A 24,538-nucleotide genomic window follows, 5' to 3' on the forward strand; every position below is an offset into this window, starting at 1 on the left:
ACAGCTCTACATAACATTCCACCAATCCCTCAGTGGTGCCAACTTGTAACGAGTGGTACTTTACCCTTGACTGAACTCTCTCAAATTGCCCCCATTGTCACGTTCCCTAGCAACAGGTAAAATTCCATGTTTTTGTTATCTCAAGATAGTGTGTTGTCAAAGGAGACGCAGCTACCCCTGGAAAAGAAACTCATGGCTGACAATGATAAGGACATGATGGCAGGTATCAACAGGTAGCCTAGCGGTTAAAGAAGCCAGCAGGTCAAATAGATTTGCCAGGTCAAATCCCGGGTCTTAAGGGAAAAATCATGCGGGAAGTTAGCTGGCAATGGGAGGGTTGCAGGTATCAAATGCTAGATGCGATCGCCTGCCGTTGCGCCCTTGAACAAGGCACTTAACCCCCACAATTGCGCCGTAGTATGGCAGCCCCCTTCTCCAACCCGTGTACCTTTTTGTCTTTCGGAGGAGTTGGGATAAAGTGCAAGTCACATTTCCGTTGGACCTTGTACCTGTACAATTGGACAAATAAAGTCATATTAAATGTGAGATTAAGGTCTGTGAAACCACAACACAGAAAATAAGGATTTGTATAAGACTGGTTTATTTTTCCAATGACAATGGTACAGACAACATGGAAGCATAGAGAGGGGGAAGGAGAAAGAGAGGGGTTCTGAAGTTATGGACACCATCAGGGAGGGAGGGAGGAGGGGTTCTGAAGTTATGGACACCATCAGGGATGGAGGGAGGAGGGGTTCTGAAGTTATGGACACCATCAGGGATGGAGGGAGGAGGGGTTCTGAAGTCATGGACACCATCAGGGAGGGAGAAAGGAGGGGTTCTGAAGTCATGGACACCATCAGGGAGGGAGAAAGGAGGGGTTCTGAAGTCATGGACACCATCAGGGAGGGAGGGAGGAGGGGTTCTGAAGTTATGGACACCATCAGGGAGGGAGAAAGGAGGGGTTCTGAAGTCATGGACACCATCAGGGAGGGAGGGAGGAGGGGTTCTGAAGTTATGGACACCATCAGGGAGGGAGAAATGAGGGGTTCTGAAGTCATGGACACCATCAGGGAGGGAGAAAGGAGGGGTTCTGAAGTCATGGACACCATCAGGGAGGGAGAAAGGAGGGGTTCTGAAGTCATGGACACCATCAGGGAGGGAGAAAGGAGGGGTTCTGAAGTCATGGACACCATCAGGGAGGGAGAAAGGAGGGGTTCTGAAGTCATGGACACCATCAGGGAGGGAGGGTGCAAGGTAAGAGTACCAAATGGAGTAAAAGATATATCAAAACATTTCATATATATATTTATATAGGACTAATAATTATCTTTTAACTATGCAAAGCAAGGAATGCCCTTTTTATTTGTTTCAGCCTCGATTTCTACTAAGAGACAACTTTATTCAAAGAGGAGATAACTTTATTTAAAAAAGACAGGATGGACACGCGCTGGGCGGGGCTTTATGGGCCTGTGATCCTGTCCAATGTGGAGTCGAGTCTCAGTGTGGCACGAATGGGGACGTGTCCAGGGGTCAGAGTGCGCTTGTGGACCAGCCTCAGCGGGAGAACGTCTTGCCCCTGAAAACAGACATAAAAAAAACAGTTAGCCAGAAATCAATTAAAAAGTCTTGCCACAAAGACACTTTATTGGCAGCTCGCCCTAAAGCCTATTCTACAGAGGGCCTGCTTCTAGGTTTTATTCCGTCAATGTTTTAAAGGAAAATCCTCTCGCCACGAGGTCCAAGGTAGGCTCCTCGCTGGCGCTGACTAGGTTCCATGACTTTGTCCACACAGGGCATCTGAACACACATGTTGATTGTCATAACATTTTGGGTGTCATTTTGTAACACCTATGGTGTTCCAGGTCAAAAATGACTGGTCATTAGAAATTAATGGGTGAGACTACAATTAGTGTATACAATTGAGTTCAGGCACATGCCCGTTCATCAGATGGACACACTTCCTCTCCCAGACCCCCACATGCATGTGTGTGAGCACACACACACACCTCACTCCACTTCCTGGATTCCATGGCAACCCCCACAGGAACCTTTCCGCAACAGATATGGTTGTGTATTGATTTTCTAGTTGTCCCTTTAGGGCACCTGTAACCCCCTCTTGCTTACCTACGTTGAAATGTTCTTCCTGTGAAACGCATTAAACAACACCCACGTTCATTTCTACTCCCGTCTCATGTCCTGTCCTTAGATCCTGTCCTTAGATTATCTTTCCCCCATGGGAACCACATTCTCACAAACAATCGCAACATTGTTTCAATAATATAAAGAACTTCTCACAGCTTTGGTATATAAAGCTTTTTTGAGGCCTTGCTCACAATCCATTCTGTGGCAGGACAATGACCAAACAATATACTGTATGTGAGGCTCTTGATCATATCTTTCATAATGACACTGGTGAGGAGGAGAGAATCGTTGTTAAACTGACAACAAAGTAGTCTAAATAGCACAATATGTTTCATCTGAGTATTTGTTATAGTCAAAATAATCCATACATTGTGCTTTGTTAACTCAAAAAACGAGTTGTATGAGCTCAGGTCAATGAGGCCTACAGGCCATAAATAGCAAATAGAAGTTCAAAACTTCTAATGTTCACAAGAACGTAAGTTGATAAAAAGATCTAAACATTACATGATAAACTTATTATTATGGATTCATATTCAGCTATAAAATGGGGATGGTCATTTTGGACCGATCAGCCAATCGGTTATGTTGTGACAAGGTAGGGGTGGTATACAGTAGATAGCCCTATTTGGTAAAAGACCAGGTCCCTATTATGGCAAGAACAGCTCAAATAAGCAAAGAGAAACAACGGTCCATCACTACTTTAAGACGTGAAATGTTCCGGATTGACTGACCTTCAAGAACATTGAACGTTTCTTCAAGTGCAGTCCCAAAAACCATAAAGTGCTACGATGAAACTGGCTCTCATGAGGACCACCACAGGAAAGGAAGACCCAGAGTTACCTCTGCTGCAGAGGATAAGGTCATCAGAGTTACCAGCCTCAGATTGCAGCCCAAATAAATGCTACAGAGTTCAAGTAACAGACACATTTCAACATCAACTGTTCAGAGAAGACTGCGTGAACATGGTTGAATTGCTGCAAAGAAACTACAACTAAAGGACACCAATAAGAAGAGACTTGCTTGGGCCAAGAAACACAAGCAACAGACATTAAAACAGGTGGAAATCTAGTATTAGTATTGTGGAGTAACTACAATGTTGATGATCCATCCTCATTTTGATCCCATCACAGCCATTAAACTCTGTTTTAAAGTCACCATTGGACTCACTGTCATATCCCTGAGCTGTTTCCTGCCTCTCTGGCAATGGAGTTCGGAAGAACAGCTGTATCTTTGTAGTGACTGGGTGTATTGACGCACCATTCAAAGTGTAATTAATAACTTCACCATGCTCAAAGGGATATTCAATGTCTACTTTGTACATGTTTAACCCATCTCTACCAATAGGTGCCGTTCTTTGTGAGGCATTGGAAAACCTCCCTGGTCTTTGTGGTTGAACCCGTGTTTGAAATTCCCTGCACGACTGAGGGACCTTCTAGATAATTAATTGTATGTGGGATGTACAGAGATTAGGTAGTTATTAAAAAAAAATGTTAAACATTATTATAGCACACAGAGAGAGTCCATGCAACTTATTATGTGAATTGTTAAGCACATTTTTACTCCTGAACTTATTTAGGCTTGCCATAACAAAGGGGTTGATACTTATTGACTCATGACATTTCAGCTTTTTAGTTCTTATTAATTTGTAAAAAATAAAAACATAATTCCACTTTGACATTATGGGGTATTGTGTGTAGGCCAGTGACTTTTTTGTGCAATTTAATCAATTTTAAATTCAGGCTGTAACAGAAGGTGGAAAAAGTCAAGGGGTGTGAATACTTTCAGAAGGCACTGTAGATTAGGGCTGACAATATAGTCCACTGGTCAATTGTTTGGTTGATAGGCTGTTAGTCGACCTAGATTTCTTTAGTCGAGCAGTAGCAAAACATCATTATTTTAAATCATGGTGTACAAGACACCCGTCTGATTGGTGCCTGTCTGGGTGGACTGATCCATTGTGGAGGGCTTGGGGATGGCACAGTCCAAGACGTGCTACTGGAATTGTATATGGTTACATTATGTAAGAACAACAGTGCAACACAAATAAAAAATATAATTTTATAACAAAATGTGCTTTCTCCCGTGTTGGATAGTGGTCACGGTTCTGAAACGCATCAGTGTGCTGTATCTACAGAAATAAGACCGATCCTACATCTGTTGCCTGTTTGAATGTTAAAAACCTACTGACACCGTGAGCACCAAGCCTCAGGTTTAAATCTTTGCTATGCTGAAATAAAGGCTATACACTTTTTCATTAGACCAGCCTCTAGTATTATTTAGTGTTGTTTACACTGTTACAAATTGCCTGAAATTATATTTACAATAACCCTCCTTTTCCCTTAATAATAATAATAATAATAATAATATTATTATAATAATAATAATAAATGTCTATCATTAGTATGCTTAGTATAGCAGCCTTGTATAACCACCATCAAACCTGTAGGCCTAAGAGCCCATCCTGTTTAGTCTTAATACCGTAACTTACTTAGGCCTGTATTTCAATACTTGTATAGGCTACTGTATCAATCATTTATTTGTTCATGCCATGACACAGCATACGATCCATTCATGATGTGAAATGCAAGCAAGCATTTTAGTTTAAAAATAAAGGCAACCATTGAATAATTTGCATAAACAATAAATGGAGCAAAACCATTCCATTTCGGAAATTGCATTCACGAATCCGACTGTTTAGTCTTTGCTGCAATAAAGGCTTTACAAAAAAAACATAGCAGACACTCTGGTATGCTTATCAGTTATTTAGTGTTGTTTACATTGTTCCTAACAGTCAGAAAAATTATATTGTAATCTAACAGATCCTGTTTGGCACACATAGGTCTAATATGGACACAGCGCTTCCTAACTACCATCCTATAGGTCCTCACTCCAACCGTGATCCTGGAGAACTACCATCCTATAGGTCCTCACTCCAACCCTGTTCCTGGAAAACTACCATCCTATAGGTCCTCACTCCAACCCTGTTCCTGGAGAACTACCATCCTATAGGTCCTCACTCCAACCGTGTTCCTGGAGAACTACCATCCTATAGGTCCTCACTCCAACCCTGTTCCTGGAAAACTACCATCCTGTGGGTTCACTCCCCAACCCTGTTCCTGGAGAACTACCATCCTGTGGGTTCACTCCAACCCTGTTCCTGGAGAACTACCATCCTGTGGGTTCACTCCAACCCTGTTCCTGGAGAACTACCATACCAGTGGGTTCACTCCAACCCTGTTCCTGGAGAACTACCATACCAGTGGGTTCACTCCAACCCTGTTCCTGGAGAACTACCATCCTGTGGGTTCACTCCAACCCTGTTCCTGGAGAACTACCATACCAGTGGGTTCACTCCAACCCTGTTCCTGGATAACTACCATACCAGTGGGTTCACTCCAACCCTGTTCCTGGATAACTACCATACCAGTGGGTTCACTCCAACCCTGTTCCTGGATAACTACCATACCAGTGGGTTCACTCCAACTCTGTTCCTGGAGAACTACCATACCAGTGGGTTCACTCCAACCCTGTTCCTGGAGAACTCCCATACCAGTGGGTTCACTCCAACCCTGTTCTTGGATAACTCCCATACCAGTGGGTTCACTCCCCAACCCTGTTCCTGGATAACTACCATACCAGTGGGTTCACTCCAACCCTGTTCCTGGATAACTACCATACTTGTGGGTTCACTCCCCAACCCTGTTCCTGGAGAACTACCATCCTGTGGGTTCACTCCAACCCCGTTCCTGGAGAACTACCGTCCTGTGGGTTCACTCCAACCCTGTTCCTGGAGAACTACCATCCTGTGGGTTCACTCCAACCCTGTTCCTGGAGAACTACCATCCTGTGGGTTCACTCCAACCCTGTTCCTGGAGAACTACCATCCTGTGGGTTCACTCCAACCCTGTTCCTGGAGAACTACCATCCTGTGGGTTCACTCCAACCCTGTTCCTGGAGAACTACCATCCTGTGGGTTCACTCCAACCCTGTTCCTGGAGAACTACCATCCTGTGGGTTCACTCCAACCCTGTTCCTGGAGAACTACCATCCTGTGGGTTCACTCCAACCCTGTTCCTGGAGAACTACCATCCTGTGGGTTCACTCCAACCCTGTTCCTGGAGAACTACCATACCAGTGGGTTCACGCCAACCCTGTTCCTGGAGAACTACCATACCAGTGGGTTCACTCCAACCCTGTTCCTGGAGAACTACCATACCAGTGCTCCCTAACACATTTTTCTTGATCTCCAGTATTTACTACAACTAGTCAAATTTATTCCAGACATCTGACTTCCCTTTTACCTCCTGCCCAACCAGTAAACATTCCCGTTTCCAGTTTGTCACGTCCTCTGCATCCATTTTGCTGTCACGCGTGTTATGGTGTTCAGAGTTTGTTAGAACCAATTTATTGATGTGACTATGATATGCTATAGGTCAGGCCCTATTGGTCACGTGCATGCAAAGCATACATGTGTCACGTAAAGAGAGCAAGGATTGAGGGAATAAGCAATATACAGTGTTGATGTGTGGTGGTCGCTGCAGTAGGGAGGAGAGAGAGAGAAAGGGTGCTCGTCACACAGCAGACAAGCTCAGTACATATAGTTGATTTGATTAAAAAGACATTCGATGTGTCTATATGGGAAAAATACACGTTTAAATGTTGACCAATCGATTGGTCGAAAGAACAGATGACTCTTGGTCAACACACAAAAGGTCAGCTCATATGGCCTTCATGCAAGAGTAAAACAAATATACAGATACCACACCTTCCAACTAAATGTTGACCCAACTATGTCAACTACCGCTGACTAAATCCCAGATTGTGAAACAAAGAGTACACCCCTGCTTCCTTCCACCCAGAGCGGAGCTCCCTGAGGATCAGTGGCATAGAATTCCCCAGAGTCACAGTTAAATATACATATTTAGACAAGGCCTCTCCTGTTTCAGACAGAGAGGGGGAGTGCTGGTCAGATCCACAGATCCCACACAGCAATAGGGACCAAACTGAGTGTGCGAGTGAGTGGGGGGAGCTTGTAAAAATTCCACCTGAGCCCACTTCAAACAGCGCTGCTCGTGTCAAGTCAGTTCTAGTAGTACACACACAATGAACACAACTGTTGAAACAAGACCGCCCTCACAAACACCGTAGCCTACAGACACAAGAACATTACAGGAGGGTTCCAAGGAATCTCTACAGCTGATAAATGAATGGATTGTACACACTTCCACCCTGGCTCTCTCTCTCTCCATCTGACTGCTGTTCACCACACAGGCGCTGATGAGTGTGTGTTTGGTGTTGGTATTTAATTAAGAAAGGAATGTCGAGGTGGGCGAGGGACGTGAAAACAGTTCACACACAAAATAAAATAAAAGCATTATCAGGGACAATAAGATCTGGGGACATGGTGAAAGTAGCCCATGTGCTTCAATAAATGATAACAGATTAACTGATCTCTCTGATCTTTGAGAACAGGCTGCACTCACAGCAGGGTGACCTTGTTTTAAAGGACAGAAGTGTCCTACAGGCAGTGCTGCTAGAGTCAACGTTAGGTCACCCACATCCCAGTGAACCCAATGGCTGGCAGTGGAATAAGTCAGACCTGGGTCCAAATAGTATGTTCATTTTTTCAAATACTTTGAGCGTTTTGTTTGAGCATTGGCTGGAGTGCCAGGTGGGCGGGGCATGCACTTTTGGGACTATTCCATTAGTTCCAGGCTTGTTCAATCAAGCACAGTCCAGGTATGGGACCATATTTTAAAAGCATCTGAGAGTAGGTGTGCTGATCTAGGATCCCCTCCCACATAAACATGTAATACTATCCATAGTGAGCCAAAAGGCTAAACTGATCCTAGATCAGCACTCCAACGCTGGAGTGCAGAGCAGCAGTAACTTACGACATGGTCTTCATCTCCTTCTTCTCAGCGTCGGGTCGAGCCCTGTTCAACACCTTGAGGAAGTCAGAAGTCTTAGCCCTCATACGTGTGTGGATGTAGGCCTGGAAGGGAGAGACATACCTTAATACACACCTACTGAACCAACAGCTCACTGACACGCACTAAACGACCCAATTGACCTCAACTCATACCAGGCAGGAATCTGAAAAGCACATATTTACACGCCCGTAACTGTTTACGATGGAAAGCCCATCAGATACCTTTATAATCACAGACTGCAGGGTTTTACCATGCTAGTGCCGGTAAAGTTATTCCCTCAACCCTTACTTAATCTATGTCCAGAAAACTGTTCCTTTACATGGTAGTAACGGTATGGTAGGGCCCTAGTAAGGGCAATAGTTAGTGCTCATCTAGGAGCACTATAATGGGTAGTGCAGGTATAGTAGTGTCCTAGTTAGGGCAGTGCAGAAGTTGGGACTAATAGGGTCCTAGTTAGTATACTTGTTAGGGAAGTCACCTTGGAGCACTTTATGTGGTAGTGCAGGTAGTCCCTGAAGGTGTGGATGAGGTTGATGGTGTTGTCTCTGGCGTTGGCGTTGGTGTGACGTGGGAACAGGACTGAGAGGACAGGAGAAATAACACACATTACCACAAAGACATTGGAATTAGGCTGATGACTGACCTGATATTCAAGCTAATGTTTGTTTATGATCATCCACTGACTACTTTCTATCTAGCGTTGGAAAACAGACTAATTAATTGCATGTTTAGATGAAGTAAAAAAATATATTTAACGGTCACACAATTCAGCTCTAGGCACCTTCTTGTACAGTAAAACCATGTAATTCCCAGGAAGGCCCAACATCCCATTTGGAAGACTCCAGGAATCAGAGTAGAATAAGCAGAAAATCCAGAATCCTCCAACCAGGATTTCTGGAAGACCTGGGAATGGTTGGTACAGACCGAAGGTGATGTAGCCGATGTTGTCTCCAACGGCGGCGTCAGTGTCCTTCAGCTCCAGGGGCGGCTCCCGGTGGCTGAACAGAACCTGGGGGGCAGTGTGACTGGCTCGCCGACCCTCCTTAAACTCCTACACAGAGACAGAGAGAGCAACACAGACAGACAGTGAGACACATACAGAGAGCGACACACACTAAGGTTGTCCATGACAAATACCTAATAGTGCAGAGAGCAAATAAGATATTTCATAAATCATTTGCACAGACATGGAGGTGATGGGGTTTCTGCATTACTGTAGTGAACTACCTTTAGACAACACTGCAAAGATACTTTGGCAACCTTTCTCCTTTTCACAACCATATGGACATACATACTGTATTGTAATTACATCACTTTGTACCGTACATAGTGCTGCCAAGCTCGTTTTAATCATGTGAGAGGCGGTTCCTGTTAAGGGTGATGAAAACTAGAGTAGGGATGCACGATATATCAGTGAACATATCGGAATCGGACAGTATTAGCTAAAAATGGCAGCATCGACCCGATATTTCTAGTTTAACGCCGATGTGCAATACCGATGTCAAAGCTGACGTGCATACCTATAACATAGGTACATGATGTAAGAACCTTTCAGCGAGACAAATCAAAGGCCAAATCCATTATCGGCAAGAATGGAATTCATTGCCCTTGACAACCGTTCTCTGTCGTGGGTGATGTTGGCTTTCGCCGACTGGTCAAGCACCGGTACATACTACCGAGTGTGCCATTTTTCAGATGTTGCCCTACCGGAGTTACACAGTAATAGAGTCACTGCTATTAGCTTCACGCCTGACATTTGGACCAGCGATATCAGCCCCGTGAGCATGCTGAGTCTGACAGCACAGTGGGTCGATGAGGATTTCAGAATGTGGAAAGTTATATTGTATGCTCATCAATGTGCTGGTTGTCATACTGCTGCTGCCATTTCAATGGCATTTGAGAACATGTTTGAAACATGGAAACATGAACACACTCCTAGCTCCATTCAAAACAACTGACTGGAGAAATAAGCTGATCAACTGCAGCCGTGATGCCCTCTGTCACGGCATTGAAACGCCTGCTCAACAAAACTGCCCACACAGGCTGTGAACAAGCGAGTCGGTGGCATTCTCTCTTTACTGTGTCGCCACCATGCTCGATGCTATGTACAGGGATCACTACTTCCATGCAGACAAGAGACAGGGTTTACGTGAAATGTCACACAGCTGGACAAGATGGAAACAGAGAGAGTGACAGTGCGCACCGAGGAAGAGAGGCCACGGACAGAGCTGAAACTTCACTGCTTGACATGTATGATGAAATCCTGGTTGAGAATGAGACAACTGAACATATGAACAGCAAGTAAGTGAAAGAAATTAGGTTTGATTATGTTTTACTGGTAATGGCATGCCAAATTCGTACGTACATGCCAAAAAAATTACTTTTGCCAGTGTGGTAACCTTTATTTAACTAGGCAAGTCAGTTAATTAAGAACAAATTGTTATTTACAATGACAGCCAAAACCGGATGACACTGGGCCAATTGTGCGCCGCCCTATGGGACTCCCAATCACGGCCGGATGTGATACAGCCTGGTTTCGAACCAGGGACTGTAGTGATGCCACCTGCACTGAGATGCAGTGCCTTAGACCGCTGCTTCCATGTGTGTGTTATCTATTTAACTGTACTAGAATGCTTAAAAGGTCGCTAAAATGTTAAATATCGGCATTGGGTTTTTTTTGGCAAGGAAAATATTGGATATCAGGACACGGCCAAAAATGGCATATCGGTGCATCACTACTTGAGAGAGAAATATTGTTTTACCTGCATGAACACTTTCCCAAGGATGACATCATCGTCATCTTTGAACACAGTGCTGAACACCACTGTCACTCTGTCCTTCTTGGCCTCCAGATACCTGAGGACAAACACAGGAACATGTCAACAACCAGTAGTCACCTCGGTGACATGGAATACTGGCAGTAAAAAAAAAAAGGGTTCTTGGATTTAAAAATATACACAGTACCAGTCAAAGGTTTAGACACCTACTCATTCAAGAGTTTCTTTATTTTCTACATTCATTGTAGAATAATAGTAAAGACATCAAAAATATGAAATAACACATATGGAATCATGTAGTAAGCAAAAAGTGTTAAACAAATCAAAATATATTTGATATGGGAGATTCTTCAAAGTAGCCACCCTTTGCCTTGATGCCCAGCTTCATGAGGTAGTCACCTGGAATGCATTTCAATTAACAGGTGTGCCTTGTTAAAAGTTAATTTGTGGAATTTCTTTCCTTCTTAATGCTTTTGAGCCAATCGGTTATGTTGTGACAAGGTAGGGGTGGTATACAGTAGATAGCCCTATTTGGTAAAATACCAAGTCCCTATTATGGCAAGAACAGCTCAAATAAACAAAGAGAAACAACGGTCCATCATTACTTTAGGACATGAAGGTCAGTCAATACGGAAAATTGCAAGAACTTTGAAAGTTACTTCAAGTGCAGTCGCAAAAACTATCAAGCGCTATGATGAAACTGGCTCTCATGAGAACAGCCACAGAAAAGGAAGACCCAAAGTTACCTCTACTGCAGAGGATAAAATCATTACAGTTACCAGCCTCAGATTGCAGCCAAAATAAATGATTCAGCGTTCAAGTAACAGACACATTTCAACATCAACTGTTCAGAGGAGACTGCGTGAATCAGGCCTTCATGGTCGAATTTCTGCAAAGAAACCACTACTAAAGGACACCAATAAGAAGAAACCCTTGAATGAGTAGGTGTTTTAAAACTTGACCGGTAGTGTGTGTGATTGAGATATACATACACACTTATTCAATGTGTTTTTAGGGGCTAGAGCAGTAAAGGCAAAATTCTATATTTCAACAAGTAATTGTTTTGATAGCTACAGGGGTCTTAAAATTCCAAATCAAATAACTAAATGATCTGTGTCATGACCACCTTAAAACAATTCCATGTTTTAGTAGAACCCCCCCACCCAAAGCCTCAGACTTTTAGTGGTCAACAACAAATAGCATCCTTGTTTTGTCTATGGTTACTTCTATACATTTTCATCCAGGCAGTGCAGCAGCCACCTACATGGACTCGTCGTCTCTGTAGTGGACCACGGCCCTCTTCTCTCCCTCCTTGCCCTCCTCCTGGAACTTGAAGTACTTCTCAAACACCGAGGCGAAGCAGTTCCTCTTCAGCATGCCTGCCTGGTGGATCACTTCCTCCTTGTTGGCCGGGACCGCATCCAGGTCAAAGAGCAGGGACACGTTATAGCCTAGGACACAGCCAATTACAGACAAGATCAGCTATTGTTCGATATAATTATTAAATCGCTAGAAACCTTCTTAGTAAGAGGTTTACTAACTGTGACAAGGTGTCAATCTGAGGGGAATGGGGGTCAAAACCGGCCTATAGCAAATGACAATACTAATAAAACCAAAATTCTTCATAGACTTTCCAACAAAGTAAACTATTAAGCAAAAAAACGAACACCGTGTTGGCCTAATTGCAAAGTGTTAGACCTGGTGCCAACCAAAGACAGCGTATCACCCAGTAAACACTATCTATAGTTTCAATCAAGGAGGAGGAGGTGGGTGCATGGTGTTATTTTAATTGCATGTGTCTAAACTTCAGGCTGTGGAAAAAACTAAAGCAGGAGAACAAGAAGCAGTTGTTTATTTTTAACATTTCAGTCATTTATAGTGATTTACAGTCCCAGCTAGGTGGTGGTACAACCACATACAGTATCTCAGTCCCAGCTAGGTGGTGGTACAACCACATACAGTATCTCAGTCCCAGCTAGGTGGTGGTACAACCACATACAGTATCTCAGTCCCAGCTAGGTGGTGGTACAACCACATACAGTATCTCAGTCCCAGCTAGGTGGTGGGACAACCACATACAGTATCTCAGTCCCAGCTAGGTGGTGGGACAACCACATACAGTATCTCAGTCCCAGCTAGGTGGTGGTACAACCACATACAGTATCTCAGTCCCAGCTAGGTGGTGGTACAACCACAAACAGTATCTCAGTCCCAGCTAGGTGGTGGGACAACCACATACAGTATCTCAGTCCCAGCTAGGTGGTGGGACAACCACATACAGTATCTCAGTCCCAGCTAGGTGGTGGTACAACCACATACAGTATCTCAGTCCCAGCTAGGTGGTGGTACAACCACATACAGCATCTCAGTCCCAGCTAGGTGGTGGGACAACCACATACAGTATCTCAGTCCCAGCTAGGTGGTGGGACAACCACATACAGTATCTCAGTCCCAGCTAGGTGGTGGGACAACCACATACAGTATCTCAGTCCCAGCTAGGTGGTGGGACAACCACATACAGTATCTCAGTCCCAGCTAGGTGGTGGTACAACCACATACAGTATCTCAGTCCCAGCTAGGTGGTGGGACAACCACATACAGTATCTCAGTCCCAGCTAGGTGGTGGTACAACCACATACAGCATCTCAGTCCCAGCTAGGTGGTGGTACAACCACATACAGCATCTCAGTCCCAGCTAGGTGGTGGGACAACCACATACAGTATCTCAGTCCCAGCTAGGTGGTGGGACAACCACATACTGTATCTCAGTCCCAGCTAGGTGGTGGTACAACCACATACAGTATCTCAGTCCCAGCTAGGTGGTGGTACAACCACATACAGTATCTCAGTCCCAGCTAGGTGGTGGTACAACCACATACAGTATCTCAGTCCCAGCTAGCTGGTGGTACAACCACATACAGTATCTCAGTCCCAGCTAGGTGGTGGGACAACCACATACAGTATCTCAGTCCCAGCTAGGTGGTGGGACAACCACATACAGTATCTCAGTCCCAGCTAGGTCGTGGTACAACCACATGCAGTATCTCAGTCCCAGCTAGGTGGTGGGACAACCACATACAGTATCTCAGTCCCAGCTAGGTGGTGGTACAACCACATACAGTATCTCAGTCCCAGCTAGGTGGTGGTACAACCACATACAGTATCTCAGTCCCAGCTAGGTGGTGGTAGGTACAACCACATACAGTATCTCAGTCCCAGCTAGGTGGTGGTAGGTACAACCACATACAGTATCTCAGTCCCAGCTAGGTGGTGGTAGGTACAACCACATACAGTATCTCAGTCCCAGCTAGGTGGTGGTACAACCACATACAGTATCTCAGTCCCAGCTAGGTGGTGGTACAACCACATACAGTATCTCAGTCCCAGCTAGGTGGTGGTACAACCACATACAGTATCTCAGTCCCAGCTAGGTGGTGGTACAACCACATACAGTATCTCAGTCCCAGCTAGGTGGTGGGACAACCACATACAGTATCTCAGTCCCAGCTAGGTGGTGGGACAACCACATACAGTATCTCAGTCCCAGCTAGGTGGTGGTACAACCACATACAGTATCTCAGTCCCAGCTAGGTGGTGGTACAACCACAAACAGTATCTCAGTCCCAGCTAGGTGGTGGTACAACCACATACAGTATCTCAGTCCCAGCTAGGTGGTGGGACAACCACATACAGTATCTCAGTCCCAGCTAGGTGGTGGTACAACCACATACAGTATCTCAGTCCCAGCTAGGTGGTGGTACAACCACATACAGCATCTCAGTCCCAACTAGGTGGTGGGACAACCACATACAGTATCTCAGTCCCAGCTAGGTGGTGGGACAACCACATACAGTATCTCAGTCCCAGCTAGGTGGTGGGACAACCACATACAGTATCTCAGTCCCAGCTAGGTGGTGGGACAACCACATACAGTATCTCAGTCCCAGCTAGGTGGTGGGACAACCACATACAGTATCTCAGTCCCAGCTAGGTGGTGGTACAACCACATACAGTATCTCAGTCCCAGCTAGGTGGTGGGACAACCACATACAGTATCTCAGTCCCAGCTAGGTGGTGGTACAACCACATACAGCATCTCAGTCCCAGCTAGGTGGTGGTACAACCACATACAGCATCTCAGTCCCAGCTAGGTGGTGGGACAACCACATACAGTATCTCAGTCCCAGCTAGGTGGTGGGACAACCACATACTGTATCTCAGTCCCAGCTAGGTGGTGGTACAACCACATACAGTATCTCAGTCCCAGCTAGGTGGTGGTACAACCACATACAGTATCTCAGTCCCAGCTAGGTGGTGGTACAACCACATACAGTATCTCAGTCCCAGCTAGGTGGTGGTACAACCACATACAGTATCTCAGTCCCAGCTAGGTGGTGGGACAACCACATACAGTATCTCAGTCCCAGCTAGGTGGTGGGACAACCACATACAGTATCTCAGTCCCAGCTAGGTGGTGGTACAACCACATACAGTATCTCAGTCCCAGCTAGGTGGTGGGACAACCACATACAGTATCTCAGTCCCAGCTAGGTGGTGGTACAACCACATACAGTATCTCAGTCCCAGCTAGGTGGTGGTACAACCACATACAGTATCTCAGTCCCAGCTAGGTGGTGGTAGGTACAACCACATACAGTATCTCAGTCCCAGCTAGGTGGTGGTAGGTACAACCACATACAGTATCTCAGTCCCAGCTAGGTGGTGGTAGGTACAACCACATACAGTATCTCAGTCCCAGCTAGGTGGTGGTACAACCACATACAGTATCTCAGTCCCAGCTAGGTGGTGGTACAACCACATACAGTATCTCAGTCCCAGCTAGGTGGTGGTACAACCACATACAGTATCTCAGTCACAGCTAGGTGGTGGTACAACCACATACTGTATCTCAGTCCCAGCTAGGTGGTGGTACAACCACATACAGTATCTCAGTCCCAGCTAGGTGGTGGTACAACCACATACAGCATCTCAGTCCCAGCTAGGTGGTGGTACAACCACATACAGTATCTCAGTCCCAGCTAGGTGGTGGGACAACCACATACAGCATCTCAGTCCCAGCTAGGTGGTGGTACAACCACATACAGCATCTCAGTCCCAGCTAGGTGGTGGGACAACCACATACAGCGTCTCAGTCCCAGCTAGGTGGTGGTACAACCACATACAGCATCTCAGTCCCAGCTAGGTGGTGGGACAACCACATACAGCATCTCAGTCCCAGCTAGGTGGTGGTACAACCACATACAGTATCTCAGTCCCAGCTAGGTGGTGGTACAACCACATACAGTATCTCAGTCCCAGCTAGGTGGTGGTACAACCACATACAGTATCTCAGTCACAGCTAGGTGGTGGTACAACCACATACTGTATCTCAGTCCCAGCTAGGTGGTGGTACAACCACATACAGTATCTCAGTCCCAGCTAGGTGGTGGTACAACCACATACAGTATCTCAGTCCCAGCTAGGTGGTGGTACAACCACATACAGTATCTCAGTCCCAGCTAGGTGGTGGGACAACCACATACAGCATCTCAGTCCCAGCTAGGTGGTGGTACAACCACATACAGCATCTCAGTCCCAGCTAGGTGGTGGGACAACCACATACAGCGTCTCAGTCCCAGCTAGGTGGTGGGACAACCACATACAGCATCTCAGTCCCAGCTAGGTGGTGGTACAACCACATACAGCATCTCAGTCCCAGCTAGGTGGTGGGACAACCACATACAGTATCTCAGTCCCAGCTAGGTGGTGGTACAACCACATACAGCATCTCAGTCCCAGCTAGGTGGTGGGACAACCACATACAGTATCTCAGTCCCAGCTAGGTGGTGGTACAACCACATACAGTATCTCAGTCCCAGCTAGGTGGTGGTACAACCACATACAGTATCTCAGTCCCAGCTAGGTGGTGGGACAACCACATACAGTATCTCAGTCCCAGCTAGGTGGTGGGACAACCACATACAGTATCTCAGTCCCAGCTAGGTGGTGGTACAACCACATACAGTATCTCAGTCCCAGCTAGGTGGTGGTACAACCACATACAGCATCTCAGTCCCAGCTAGGTGGTGGTACAACCACATACAGCATCTCAGTCCCAGCTAGGTGGTGGTACAACCACATACAGCATCTCAGTCCCAGCTAGGTGGTGGTACAACCACATACAGTATCTCAGTCCCAGCTAGGTGGTGGTACAACCACATACAGTATCTCAGTCCCAGCTAGGTGGTGGTACAACCACATACAGTATCTCAGTCCCAGCTAGGTGGTGGGACAACCACATACAGTATCTCAGTCCCAGCTAGGTGGTGGTACAACCACATACAGTATCTCAGTCCCAGCTAGGTGGTGGTACAACCACATACAGTATCTCAGTCCCAGCTAGGTGGTGGGACAACCACATACAGTATCTCAGTCCCAGCTAGGTGGTGGGACAACCACATACAGTATCTCAGTCCCAGCTAGGTGGTGGGACAACCACATACAGTATCTCAGTCCCAGCTAGGTGGTGGTACAACCACATACAGTATCTCAGTCCCAGCTAGGTGGTGGTACAACCACATACAGTATCTCAGTCCCAGCTAGGTGGTGGTACAACCACATACAGTATCTCAGTCCCAGCTAGGTGGTGGGACAACCACATACAGTATCTCAGTCCCAGCTAGGTGGTGGTACAACCACATACAGTATCTCAGTCCCAGCTAGGTGGTGGTACAACCACATACAGCATCTCAGTCCCAGCTAGGTGGTGGTACAACCACATACAGCATCTCAGTCCCAGCTAGGTGGTGGGGCAACCACATACAGTATCTCAGTCCCAGCTAGGTGGTGGGACAACCACATACAGTATCTCAGTCCCAGCTAGGTGGTGGGACAACCACATACAGTATCTCAGTCCCAGCTAGGTGGTGAGACAACCACATACAGTATCAGTCCCAGCTAGGTGGTGGGACAACCACATACAGCATCTCAGTCCCAGCTAGGTGGTGGGACAACCACATACAGCATCTCAGTCCCAGCTAGGTGGTGGGACAACCACATACAGAATCTCAGTCCCAGCTAGGTGGTGGGACAACCACATACAGCATCTCAGTCCCAGCTAGGTGGTGGGACAACCACATACAGCATCTCAGTCCCAGCTAGGTGGTGGGACAACCACATACAGCATCTCAGTCCCAGCTAGGTGGTGGGACAACCACATACAGCATCTCAGTCCCAGCTAGGTGGTGGGACAACCACATACAGCATCTCAGTCCCAGCTAGGTGGTGAGACAACCACATACAGTATCTCAGTCCCAGCTAGGTGGTGGTACAACCACATACAGTATCTCAGTCCCAGCTAGGTGGTGGTACAACCACATACAGTATCTCAGTGAGAGTACATTTTTCCTGAATAAAGTAGCTAACTATCAGCGAAGTCAGTGGTAGTAATATAAGTGTGGGTGTTGGACCTCCGTAAGGGATAGGCTATATGACGCGCTGTCGATAATTCTCTGAGGAGTTGGAGTCATTAACATGGTGACAGTGGAAACTTCCATAGGGAGAGTGGACCGTAGTTACATAATACTTACACGCCTCGGGTGAAACCAGGAAGTTCCCATAGACCCGCTTCAGCAGCTGAAAGGAGGGAGGGATTTGGTGTGTTATTATGGACAGTAACAGATAAATGCCCCGACGGAGTCCGACACCAGCTATGCAACATCAGAGAGCCAGAGTGGACTGGTAGAGGTGGATGTCTCAGTGTAGATAATGGTAAGGGGAGATCATAAGCCTTCCCCTAAAACAACGGTTACCCGTCAATGTGGAATCACTGGAATGCAGCCCGAGTTCTGAACAAAAAAGGCAATAATATGCAAATCCAGCATACACATGTCAAAACAGATGACATTACTTCTATTATAAGAAGATGTACTGCAACTCTGTTTCCTTTACAGTAAAATTGCAAGAGTGCACCATTGTGACACATGTATTTATGTATTGTGTAAACCTATTATGTAACACGTAAAGCGGAACATTTCTACACGAAAATGTGTTTTGTTGTGGGTTAGTGAAGAAAGGCAACAAGGTGTACCAAATTTACACTTAGTGACTGAAAAGGACAAGACTTGATTAGTTGAACATGTTCTCACAAGGCCACTATTTTTGCAGTAGTTAAACTAGCTTTTTATACCACTACAATGAAGAACGGAGCTGGAAGTAAGACACAAGGCAATGAAGGTAGACATTCATTTTCTATGGTCAGGTGACAGGACTGGGACATGATTTGGTCCTTTAAAAACACACCACTGTGCAGCAAGTGATATAGGTGTTCCTTTCCACAGCTCTTTCCCTCCATGATCTTAAAGTGCTCGACAGGTAAAAGCAATACTGTTAAAACCTATCCAGTCCTTTGATTCAGTAGTGCTCACAGAGAGTAAGAAAACAAGGACTGGTAGACTACAGGAAAGCAGTCATGGTGTTCATTAGGCAACATTTAGCTGTCTCAGTCAGCACATCCTCCTTATAGGGTGAGTCATAAAGCACTTCCTGTTTCTATAAGAAACCCCTGCTGCTGATACTGCTTTCTTCCATACATGGTGAGGATGTACAAAGCCCTGACATCCTGCTTTAGACATTTCTCCCTTTTCACATGAAATAAAACATCTACTCTGACACACATTTCCGAGCATTACATTTCCGAGCATTACATTTTTGTAATTTAGCAGACGCTCTTATACAGAGCAACTTACAGTAGTGAATGCATACATTTTCATCCTTAAAATATATACACGTGACTCGCTGTATGTCGCAGGTCACTACTTCACAGGACTGCCATTTGAATGTAAACTTTTTATTTTGATCAAAATGTATATTTTTTTTACAAGAAATGCATTCTGGAAGAATGCCTTAATTACAAACTTGTTTGCCATATGTAAAAACAAATAAAGTTGTTAAATTACGAGCCTTGTTGGTTTAGTCATGGAAAGATACAGCATCCTTCCTGCTAGCAATGATTGGCTGAGAAAAGGAGTGGGCTGGACATGCTGCGAGACGAGTTCGGATTGGTCTGATTTTTTTTTTAAAAAGCTATCAGGTAGTAGAACTGCATAAGTGTTGCTCTCCTCTTTCTGGAGGACTGAGTTCTGAAATCAGTGGAATTAGAGTATGATATCTAAGGAGAAAATTCTGGCATTTGATTGCAAATATGCAGAGGGAGTCCAAAAGTTAAATCTTTGGTTATTTAGTACATAGCCTCAGATGTGAATCATTAAAGAGATGGGTGGGGCTAAAGCTTAAAAGGGTGTGAACGATGCTGAATGGGTGTAGACAAAGAGCTCTCCAGTAGGTACCAAAAAAATTCAAGGGACATTTTCTCAAAAGTAAGGTTACATGTTTATCAACTGTTGGGGAATAAATCAGAATTAGTTGGTAACATAGGTAAGATGTTTTATATTCATCATATGTTTGTAAGTTACTTCTCATCAGAATGTTTTTGTATAATACTGTGGCGGAGTTTGCAGTCATCTGGTCTATGTCAAGACTAAGTTGATTGGGCCGGAGAGAAGGGAGAGGTCAAGCGTGTATCTCTTGGCTCCACAATGTCTGTGTGCCAGTCAATGTGTCTCTGTGATCTTGTCAAGATAGGATGGATTTGATATATGGCTGTTGATATGGAGGATTTGTTTATGGTTCTGAGTTTGAGAAAATAACATTGTTTAGGAGACAAAGCTGAACGATAAATTATGTCTATGCTGTCTGGCTATGTGTGTCTTTTGCTATTAAAGGATCTCAGTTGCAATGTGTAAGGGACTCTCAGATAATTCATTGATAGACACTGAATTCATCTGAGAGTCACAGGGTTGTGATGGAGCTCATATAATTAAAGATGGACTTTGTGATAACGAACTCTGACTTGTGTGGTTTGCTCTCATGATTTGGTAAATACCGGAAATTTCCACGACAACTTTCAAAACAGAATTACTTTCCCAATGTTCCTCAGCTGTAGTGTATGATATACCATTTTCGGAGTCTCTACCTTTATCCAATATAAAAAAAACAATTTCAAATTTTGCTACATAAGACCGAATCGAGCCGGTCGGTCACATATACTGGTCCCCCATGGGAATCGAACCCACAACCCTGGCGTTGCAAGTGCCATGCTCTACCAAGTGAGCTACACGGGACATATCTGTAGATTGAATTAAGGGCAAGGGAGGTACAGATGCTGGTGTGTATGTGTGTGTCACCTCATCAGCTCCGTGCTCCTGCAGCTCCTTGTAGAACTTAAGGGAGATGCTGACCATCAGCTTGGTCTTGTCCCCATCGGGGTTGGAGATGTGGTAGAGGACACCATCAAAATCTACAGTTCAGAGAAAAGCCATCAGTTACAAACAAGCACCCACCTGGAAAAACTCACTCCTGAAAATAGCATAATATTGTTAAAACTGCATGCTACTGCACGGAAATATTAACCCCTAGTCCTTAACTCACCTGCAAATGTCACCTCCACTGCCTCTGGTTTAGTCCTACAAATAGAGGATTATATGTCAAATATGTATGAAACTGAATGCATGATAATATAACAAATTCGGCCATGTTTTGTTGAGTAGTTGTTAACTATAGACAACGCTTAATTTGCTGCCAGTATAATAATATTCTGTTGCAGCAGTTACCATGTTGGCATATTTGTGTAAAACCATTTTGGTTTTCGTGCAACTTGCAATTGTATTTCAAGAAACCACTCATTGGGGTTTAGAAGTTGTCTATAACAGCAGTTCCTCTCCCCAGAGTTGTACTGACATGACCCAACTTGGGGATGCTGGAATGCGGAAGAGGCCAACAATGCGATGGCTAATATATTGCTAGTAGCTATCTAGTCTGATTATTCTCTATTCATTTCCTGAATTGAACGACTCTAGCTAATACAAGGTTAATCCATAACGATACGTTCTCTTTCTCAATTCAAAGCAAACTAGTTAGCTAGCTACTATACCATGAACTAGAAAAGCAGGTTCCCTTTTACTGCGGTGATTAGCATAGCAGCCAGTGATAGGTATAGTTAGCTAGCTAATAACACGGTTAGACATATTTTCTGTGAAAGCCACCATCATAATTGAAAAATTGGCAGTTCATTGGGACAATAAATGAGGATGCCGACAAGCACACGTAAACTAGAGTTCGCTTAGCGTTACCCCCTTATTGGGGCTAGACAGTTAGATTGGCTTCACCTGCCCAGCTAGCCAAAGCTAACCAGTGACAGACACACCCCATTATTCCGGCTAAGCGATGCCTCTTGCAGAGGCGCGTGCCTCTTTATTCAGTTAAACCAGAATATTACTGTACGTGTCAAATCTATCGCCACTGTTCTGTCAATTCCTCCAGCCGCACATTTTCCATCCATCATTCGTTGTCGAGCAAATAATACTGGCCAGACATTAAGATACGGCTGCTGTTAGCTATTCGGTAGCTAGCAAGCTAGTCTGGAACAATGATTTCTCACCCATTGGATGCACCGTCAAATTTCAACGTCAGCGTCTCTTCTATAATCCGGTTGTTGATTTCTAGCAGAATCATTGCAGCGGACTGGGGAATACGTTTAAATCGAAATATAAATTTGTTTTAGATCCTTAGGCTTCTTTGTGTCAAATTCTGCAAATGTTTCTTCCCTGACAGACCGCTTCCGCCGAGTTTTCCGTCTGTCGGCTCTTCCGCTTATTTCATTCCGGACCCCAAAGCAAGGTTGCTCACAGCACTGCCTGTAAGATTATGGCTGATATTGGTCTAGATATAAAATGTACACACTGATTGCTTCAATTTTTTTTATTATAAACTGGGTGGTTCGAGCCCTGAATGCTGATTGGCTGAAAGCCGTGGTATATCACACCGTATACAACGAGTATGACAAAACATTTATTTTTAACGCTCTAATGACATTGGTAACCAGTTTATAAAAGCAATAAGGCACCTCGGGTGTTTGTGGTACATGGCCAATATACTACAACTAAGGGCTGTAACCAGAAACTCCACGTTGCATTGTGCATAAGAACAGCCAGATACCACACCCCCTCGGGCCGTATTGCTTAATTAAATAACTGCTCACCTTCATTGTGTGTTTTTGTCAGATAACAAAACACATTTAAATCGTTCATGGTTCCTAATTATTCCTAGTATTAGACCAACCACAAGTTTGTAATGTAGTAAGATATGTAATGCATATATTAAATATACTGTATATATACAGTATCAGTCAAACGTTTGGAAACACTTACTCATTCAATGGTTTTTCTTTATATTTACTATTTTTTTGTAGAATAATAGTGAAGACATCAACAATATTAAATAACACATATGGAATCATGTAGTAACTAAAAAACTGTTAAACAAATCAAAATATTTTATATTTGAGATTCTTCAAAGTAGCCACCCTTTGCCTTGATGACAGCTTTACACACTCTTGGAATTCTCTCAACCAGCTTCATGAGTCACCTGGAATGCATTTAAATTAATTTGTGTAATTACTGCGCTTGAGCCAATCAGTTGTATTGTGACAAGGTAGGGGTGGTATACAGAAGATAGCCCTATTTGGTAAAAGACCAAGTCCATATTATGGCAAGAGCAGCTCAAATAAGCAAAGAGAAACGACAGTCCATCATTACTTCAAGACATGAAGGTCAGTCACTGCGGAACATTTCAAGAATTTGAAAGTTTCTTCAAGTGCAGTTGCAAAAAACCATCAAGCGCTATGATGAAACTGGCTCTCATGAGGGCCGCCTCAGGAAAGGAAGATCCAGAGTTACCTCTACTGCAGAGGATAAGTTCATTAGAGTTCACTGCACCTCAGATTGCAGGCCAAATAAATGCTTCACAGAGTTCAAGTAACAGACACATCTCAACATCAACTGTTCAGAGGAGACTGCATGAATCAGGCCTTCATGGTCGTATTGCTGCAAAGAAACCACTACTAAAGGACACCAATAAGAAGAGACTTGCTTGGGCCAAGAAACATGAGCAATGGACATTAGACCGGTGGAAATCTGTCCTTTGATCTGATGTGTCCAAATTTGAGATGTTTGGTTCCAACCGCCGTGTCTTTGTTAGACGCAGAGTAGGTGAACGGATGATCTCCGCATGTGTGGTTCCCACCGTGAAGCATGGAGGAGGAGGTGTGATGGTGTGGGGGTGCTTTGCTGGTGACCCTTTACCTGCTTAAATAGCGGACCAATCAGCATGTTACCAACCCGTAGTAAACTTCTGGAAAAAATGGTGTTTGACCAGATACAATGCTATTTCACAGTCAACAAATTGACAACAGACTTTCAGCACGCATATAGGGAAGGACATTCAACAATCACAGCACTTACACAAATGACTGATGATTGGCTGAGTGAAATTGATGATCACAATATTGTGGGGGCTGTCTTGTTTGACTTCAGTCCAGCTTTTGACATTATCGAGCATAGTTTGCTGCTGGAAAAACATAAGTGTTTTGGCTTTACACCCCCAGCTATAATGTGGATAAAGAGTTACTTGTCTTACAGAACACAGAGGGTGTTCTTTAATGGAAGCCTCTCAAGCACAATCAAGGTAGAATCATGAATTCCCCAGTATAGCTGTTTAGGCCACTTGCTTCTTTCCATTTTTACTAATGACATGCCACTGGCTTTGAGTAAGGTCATTGTGTCTATGTAT

At 44.6% G+C, this 24,538-nt stretch overlaps 1 protein-coding gene across 1 annotated transcript; it reads right to left on the reverse strand.

Moving 5' to 3' along the window:
* Positions 1–582: 582 nt before the first annotated feature.
* On the reverse strand, positions 583–22,649 carry LOC139373014 (actin-related protein 2/3 complex subunit 2-B). Its single transcript, XM_071112977.1, has 10 exons — positions 22,350–22,649; positions 21,341–21,375; positions 21,097–21,209; positions 18,442–18,487; positions 12,117–12,303; positions 10,838–10,931; positions 9,000–9,126; positions 8,554–8,654; positions 8,037–8,137; positions 583–1,576 (listed from the first exon to the last, which is right to left on the reverse strand). Exons 1-10 carry the CDS (start codon positions 22,421–22,423, stop codon positions 1,555–1,557), a joined length of 900 nt encoding a protein of 299 aa, XP_070969078.1. The 5' UTR covers positions 22,424–22,649; the 3' UTR covers positions 583–1,554.
* Positions 22,650–24,538: the final 1,889 nt, after the last annotated feature.

Source organism: Oncorhynchus clarkii, chromosome 18 (assembly GCF_045791955.1).
Source record: "Oncorhynchus clarkii lewisi isolate Uvic-CL-2024 chromosome 18, UVic_Ocla_1.0, whole genome shotgun sequence".
In the NCBI taxonomy this organism is placed as follows: Eukaryota; Metazoa; Chordata; class Actinopteri; order Salmoniformes; family Salmonidae; genus Oncorhynchus; species Oncorhynchus clarkii.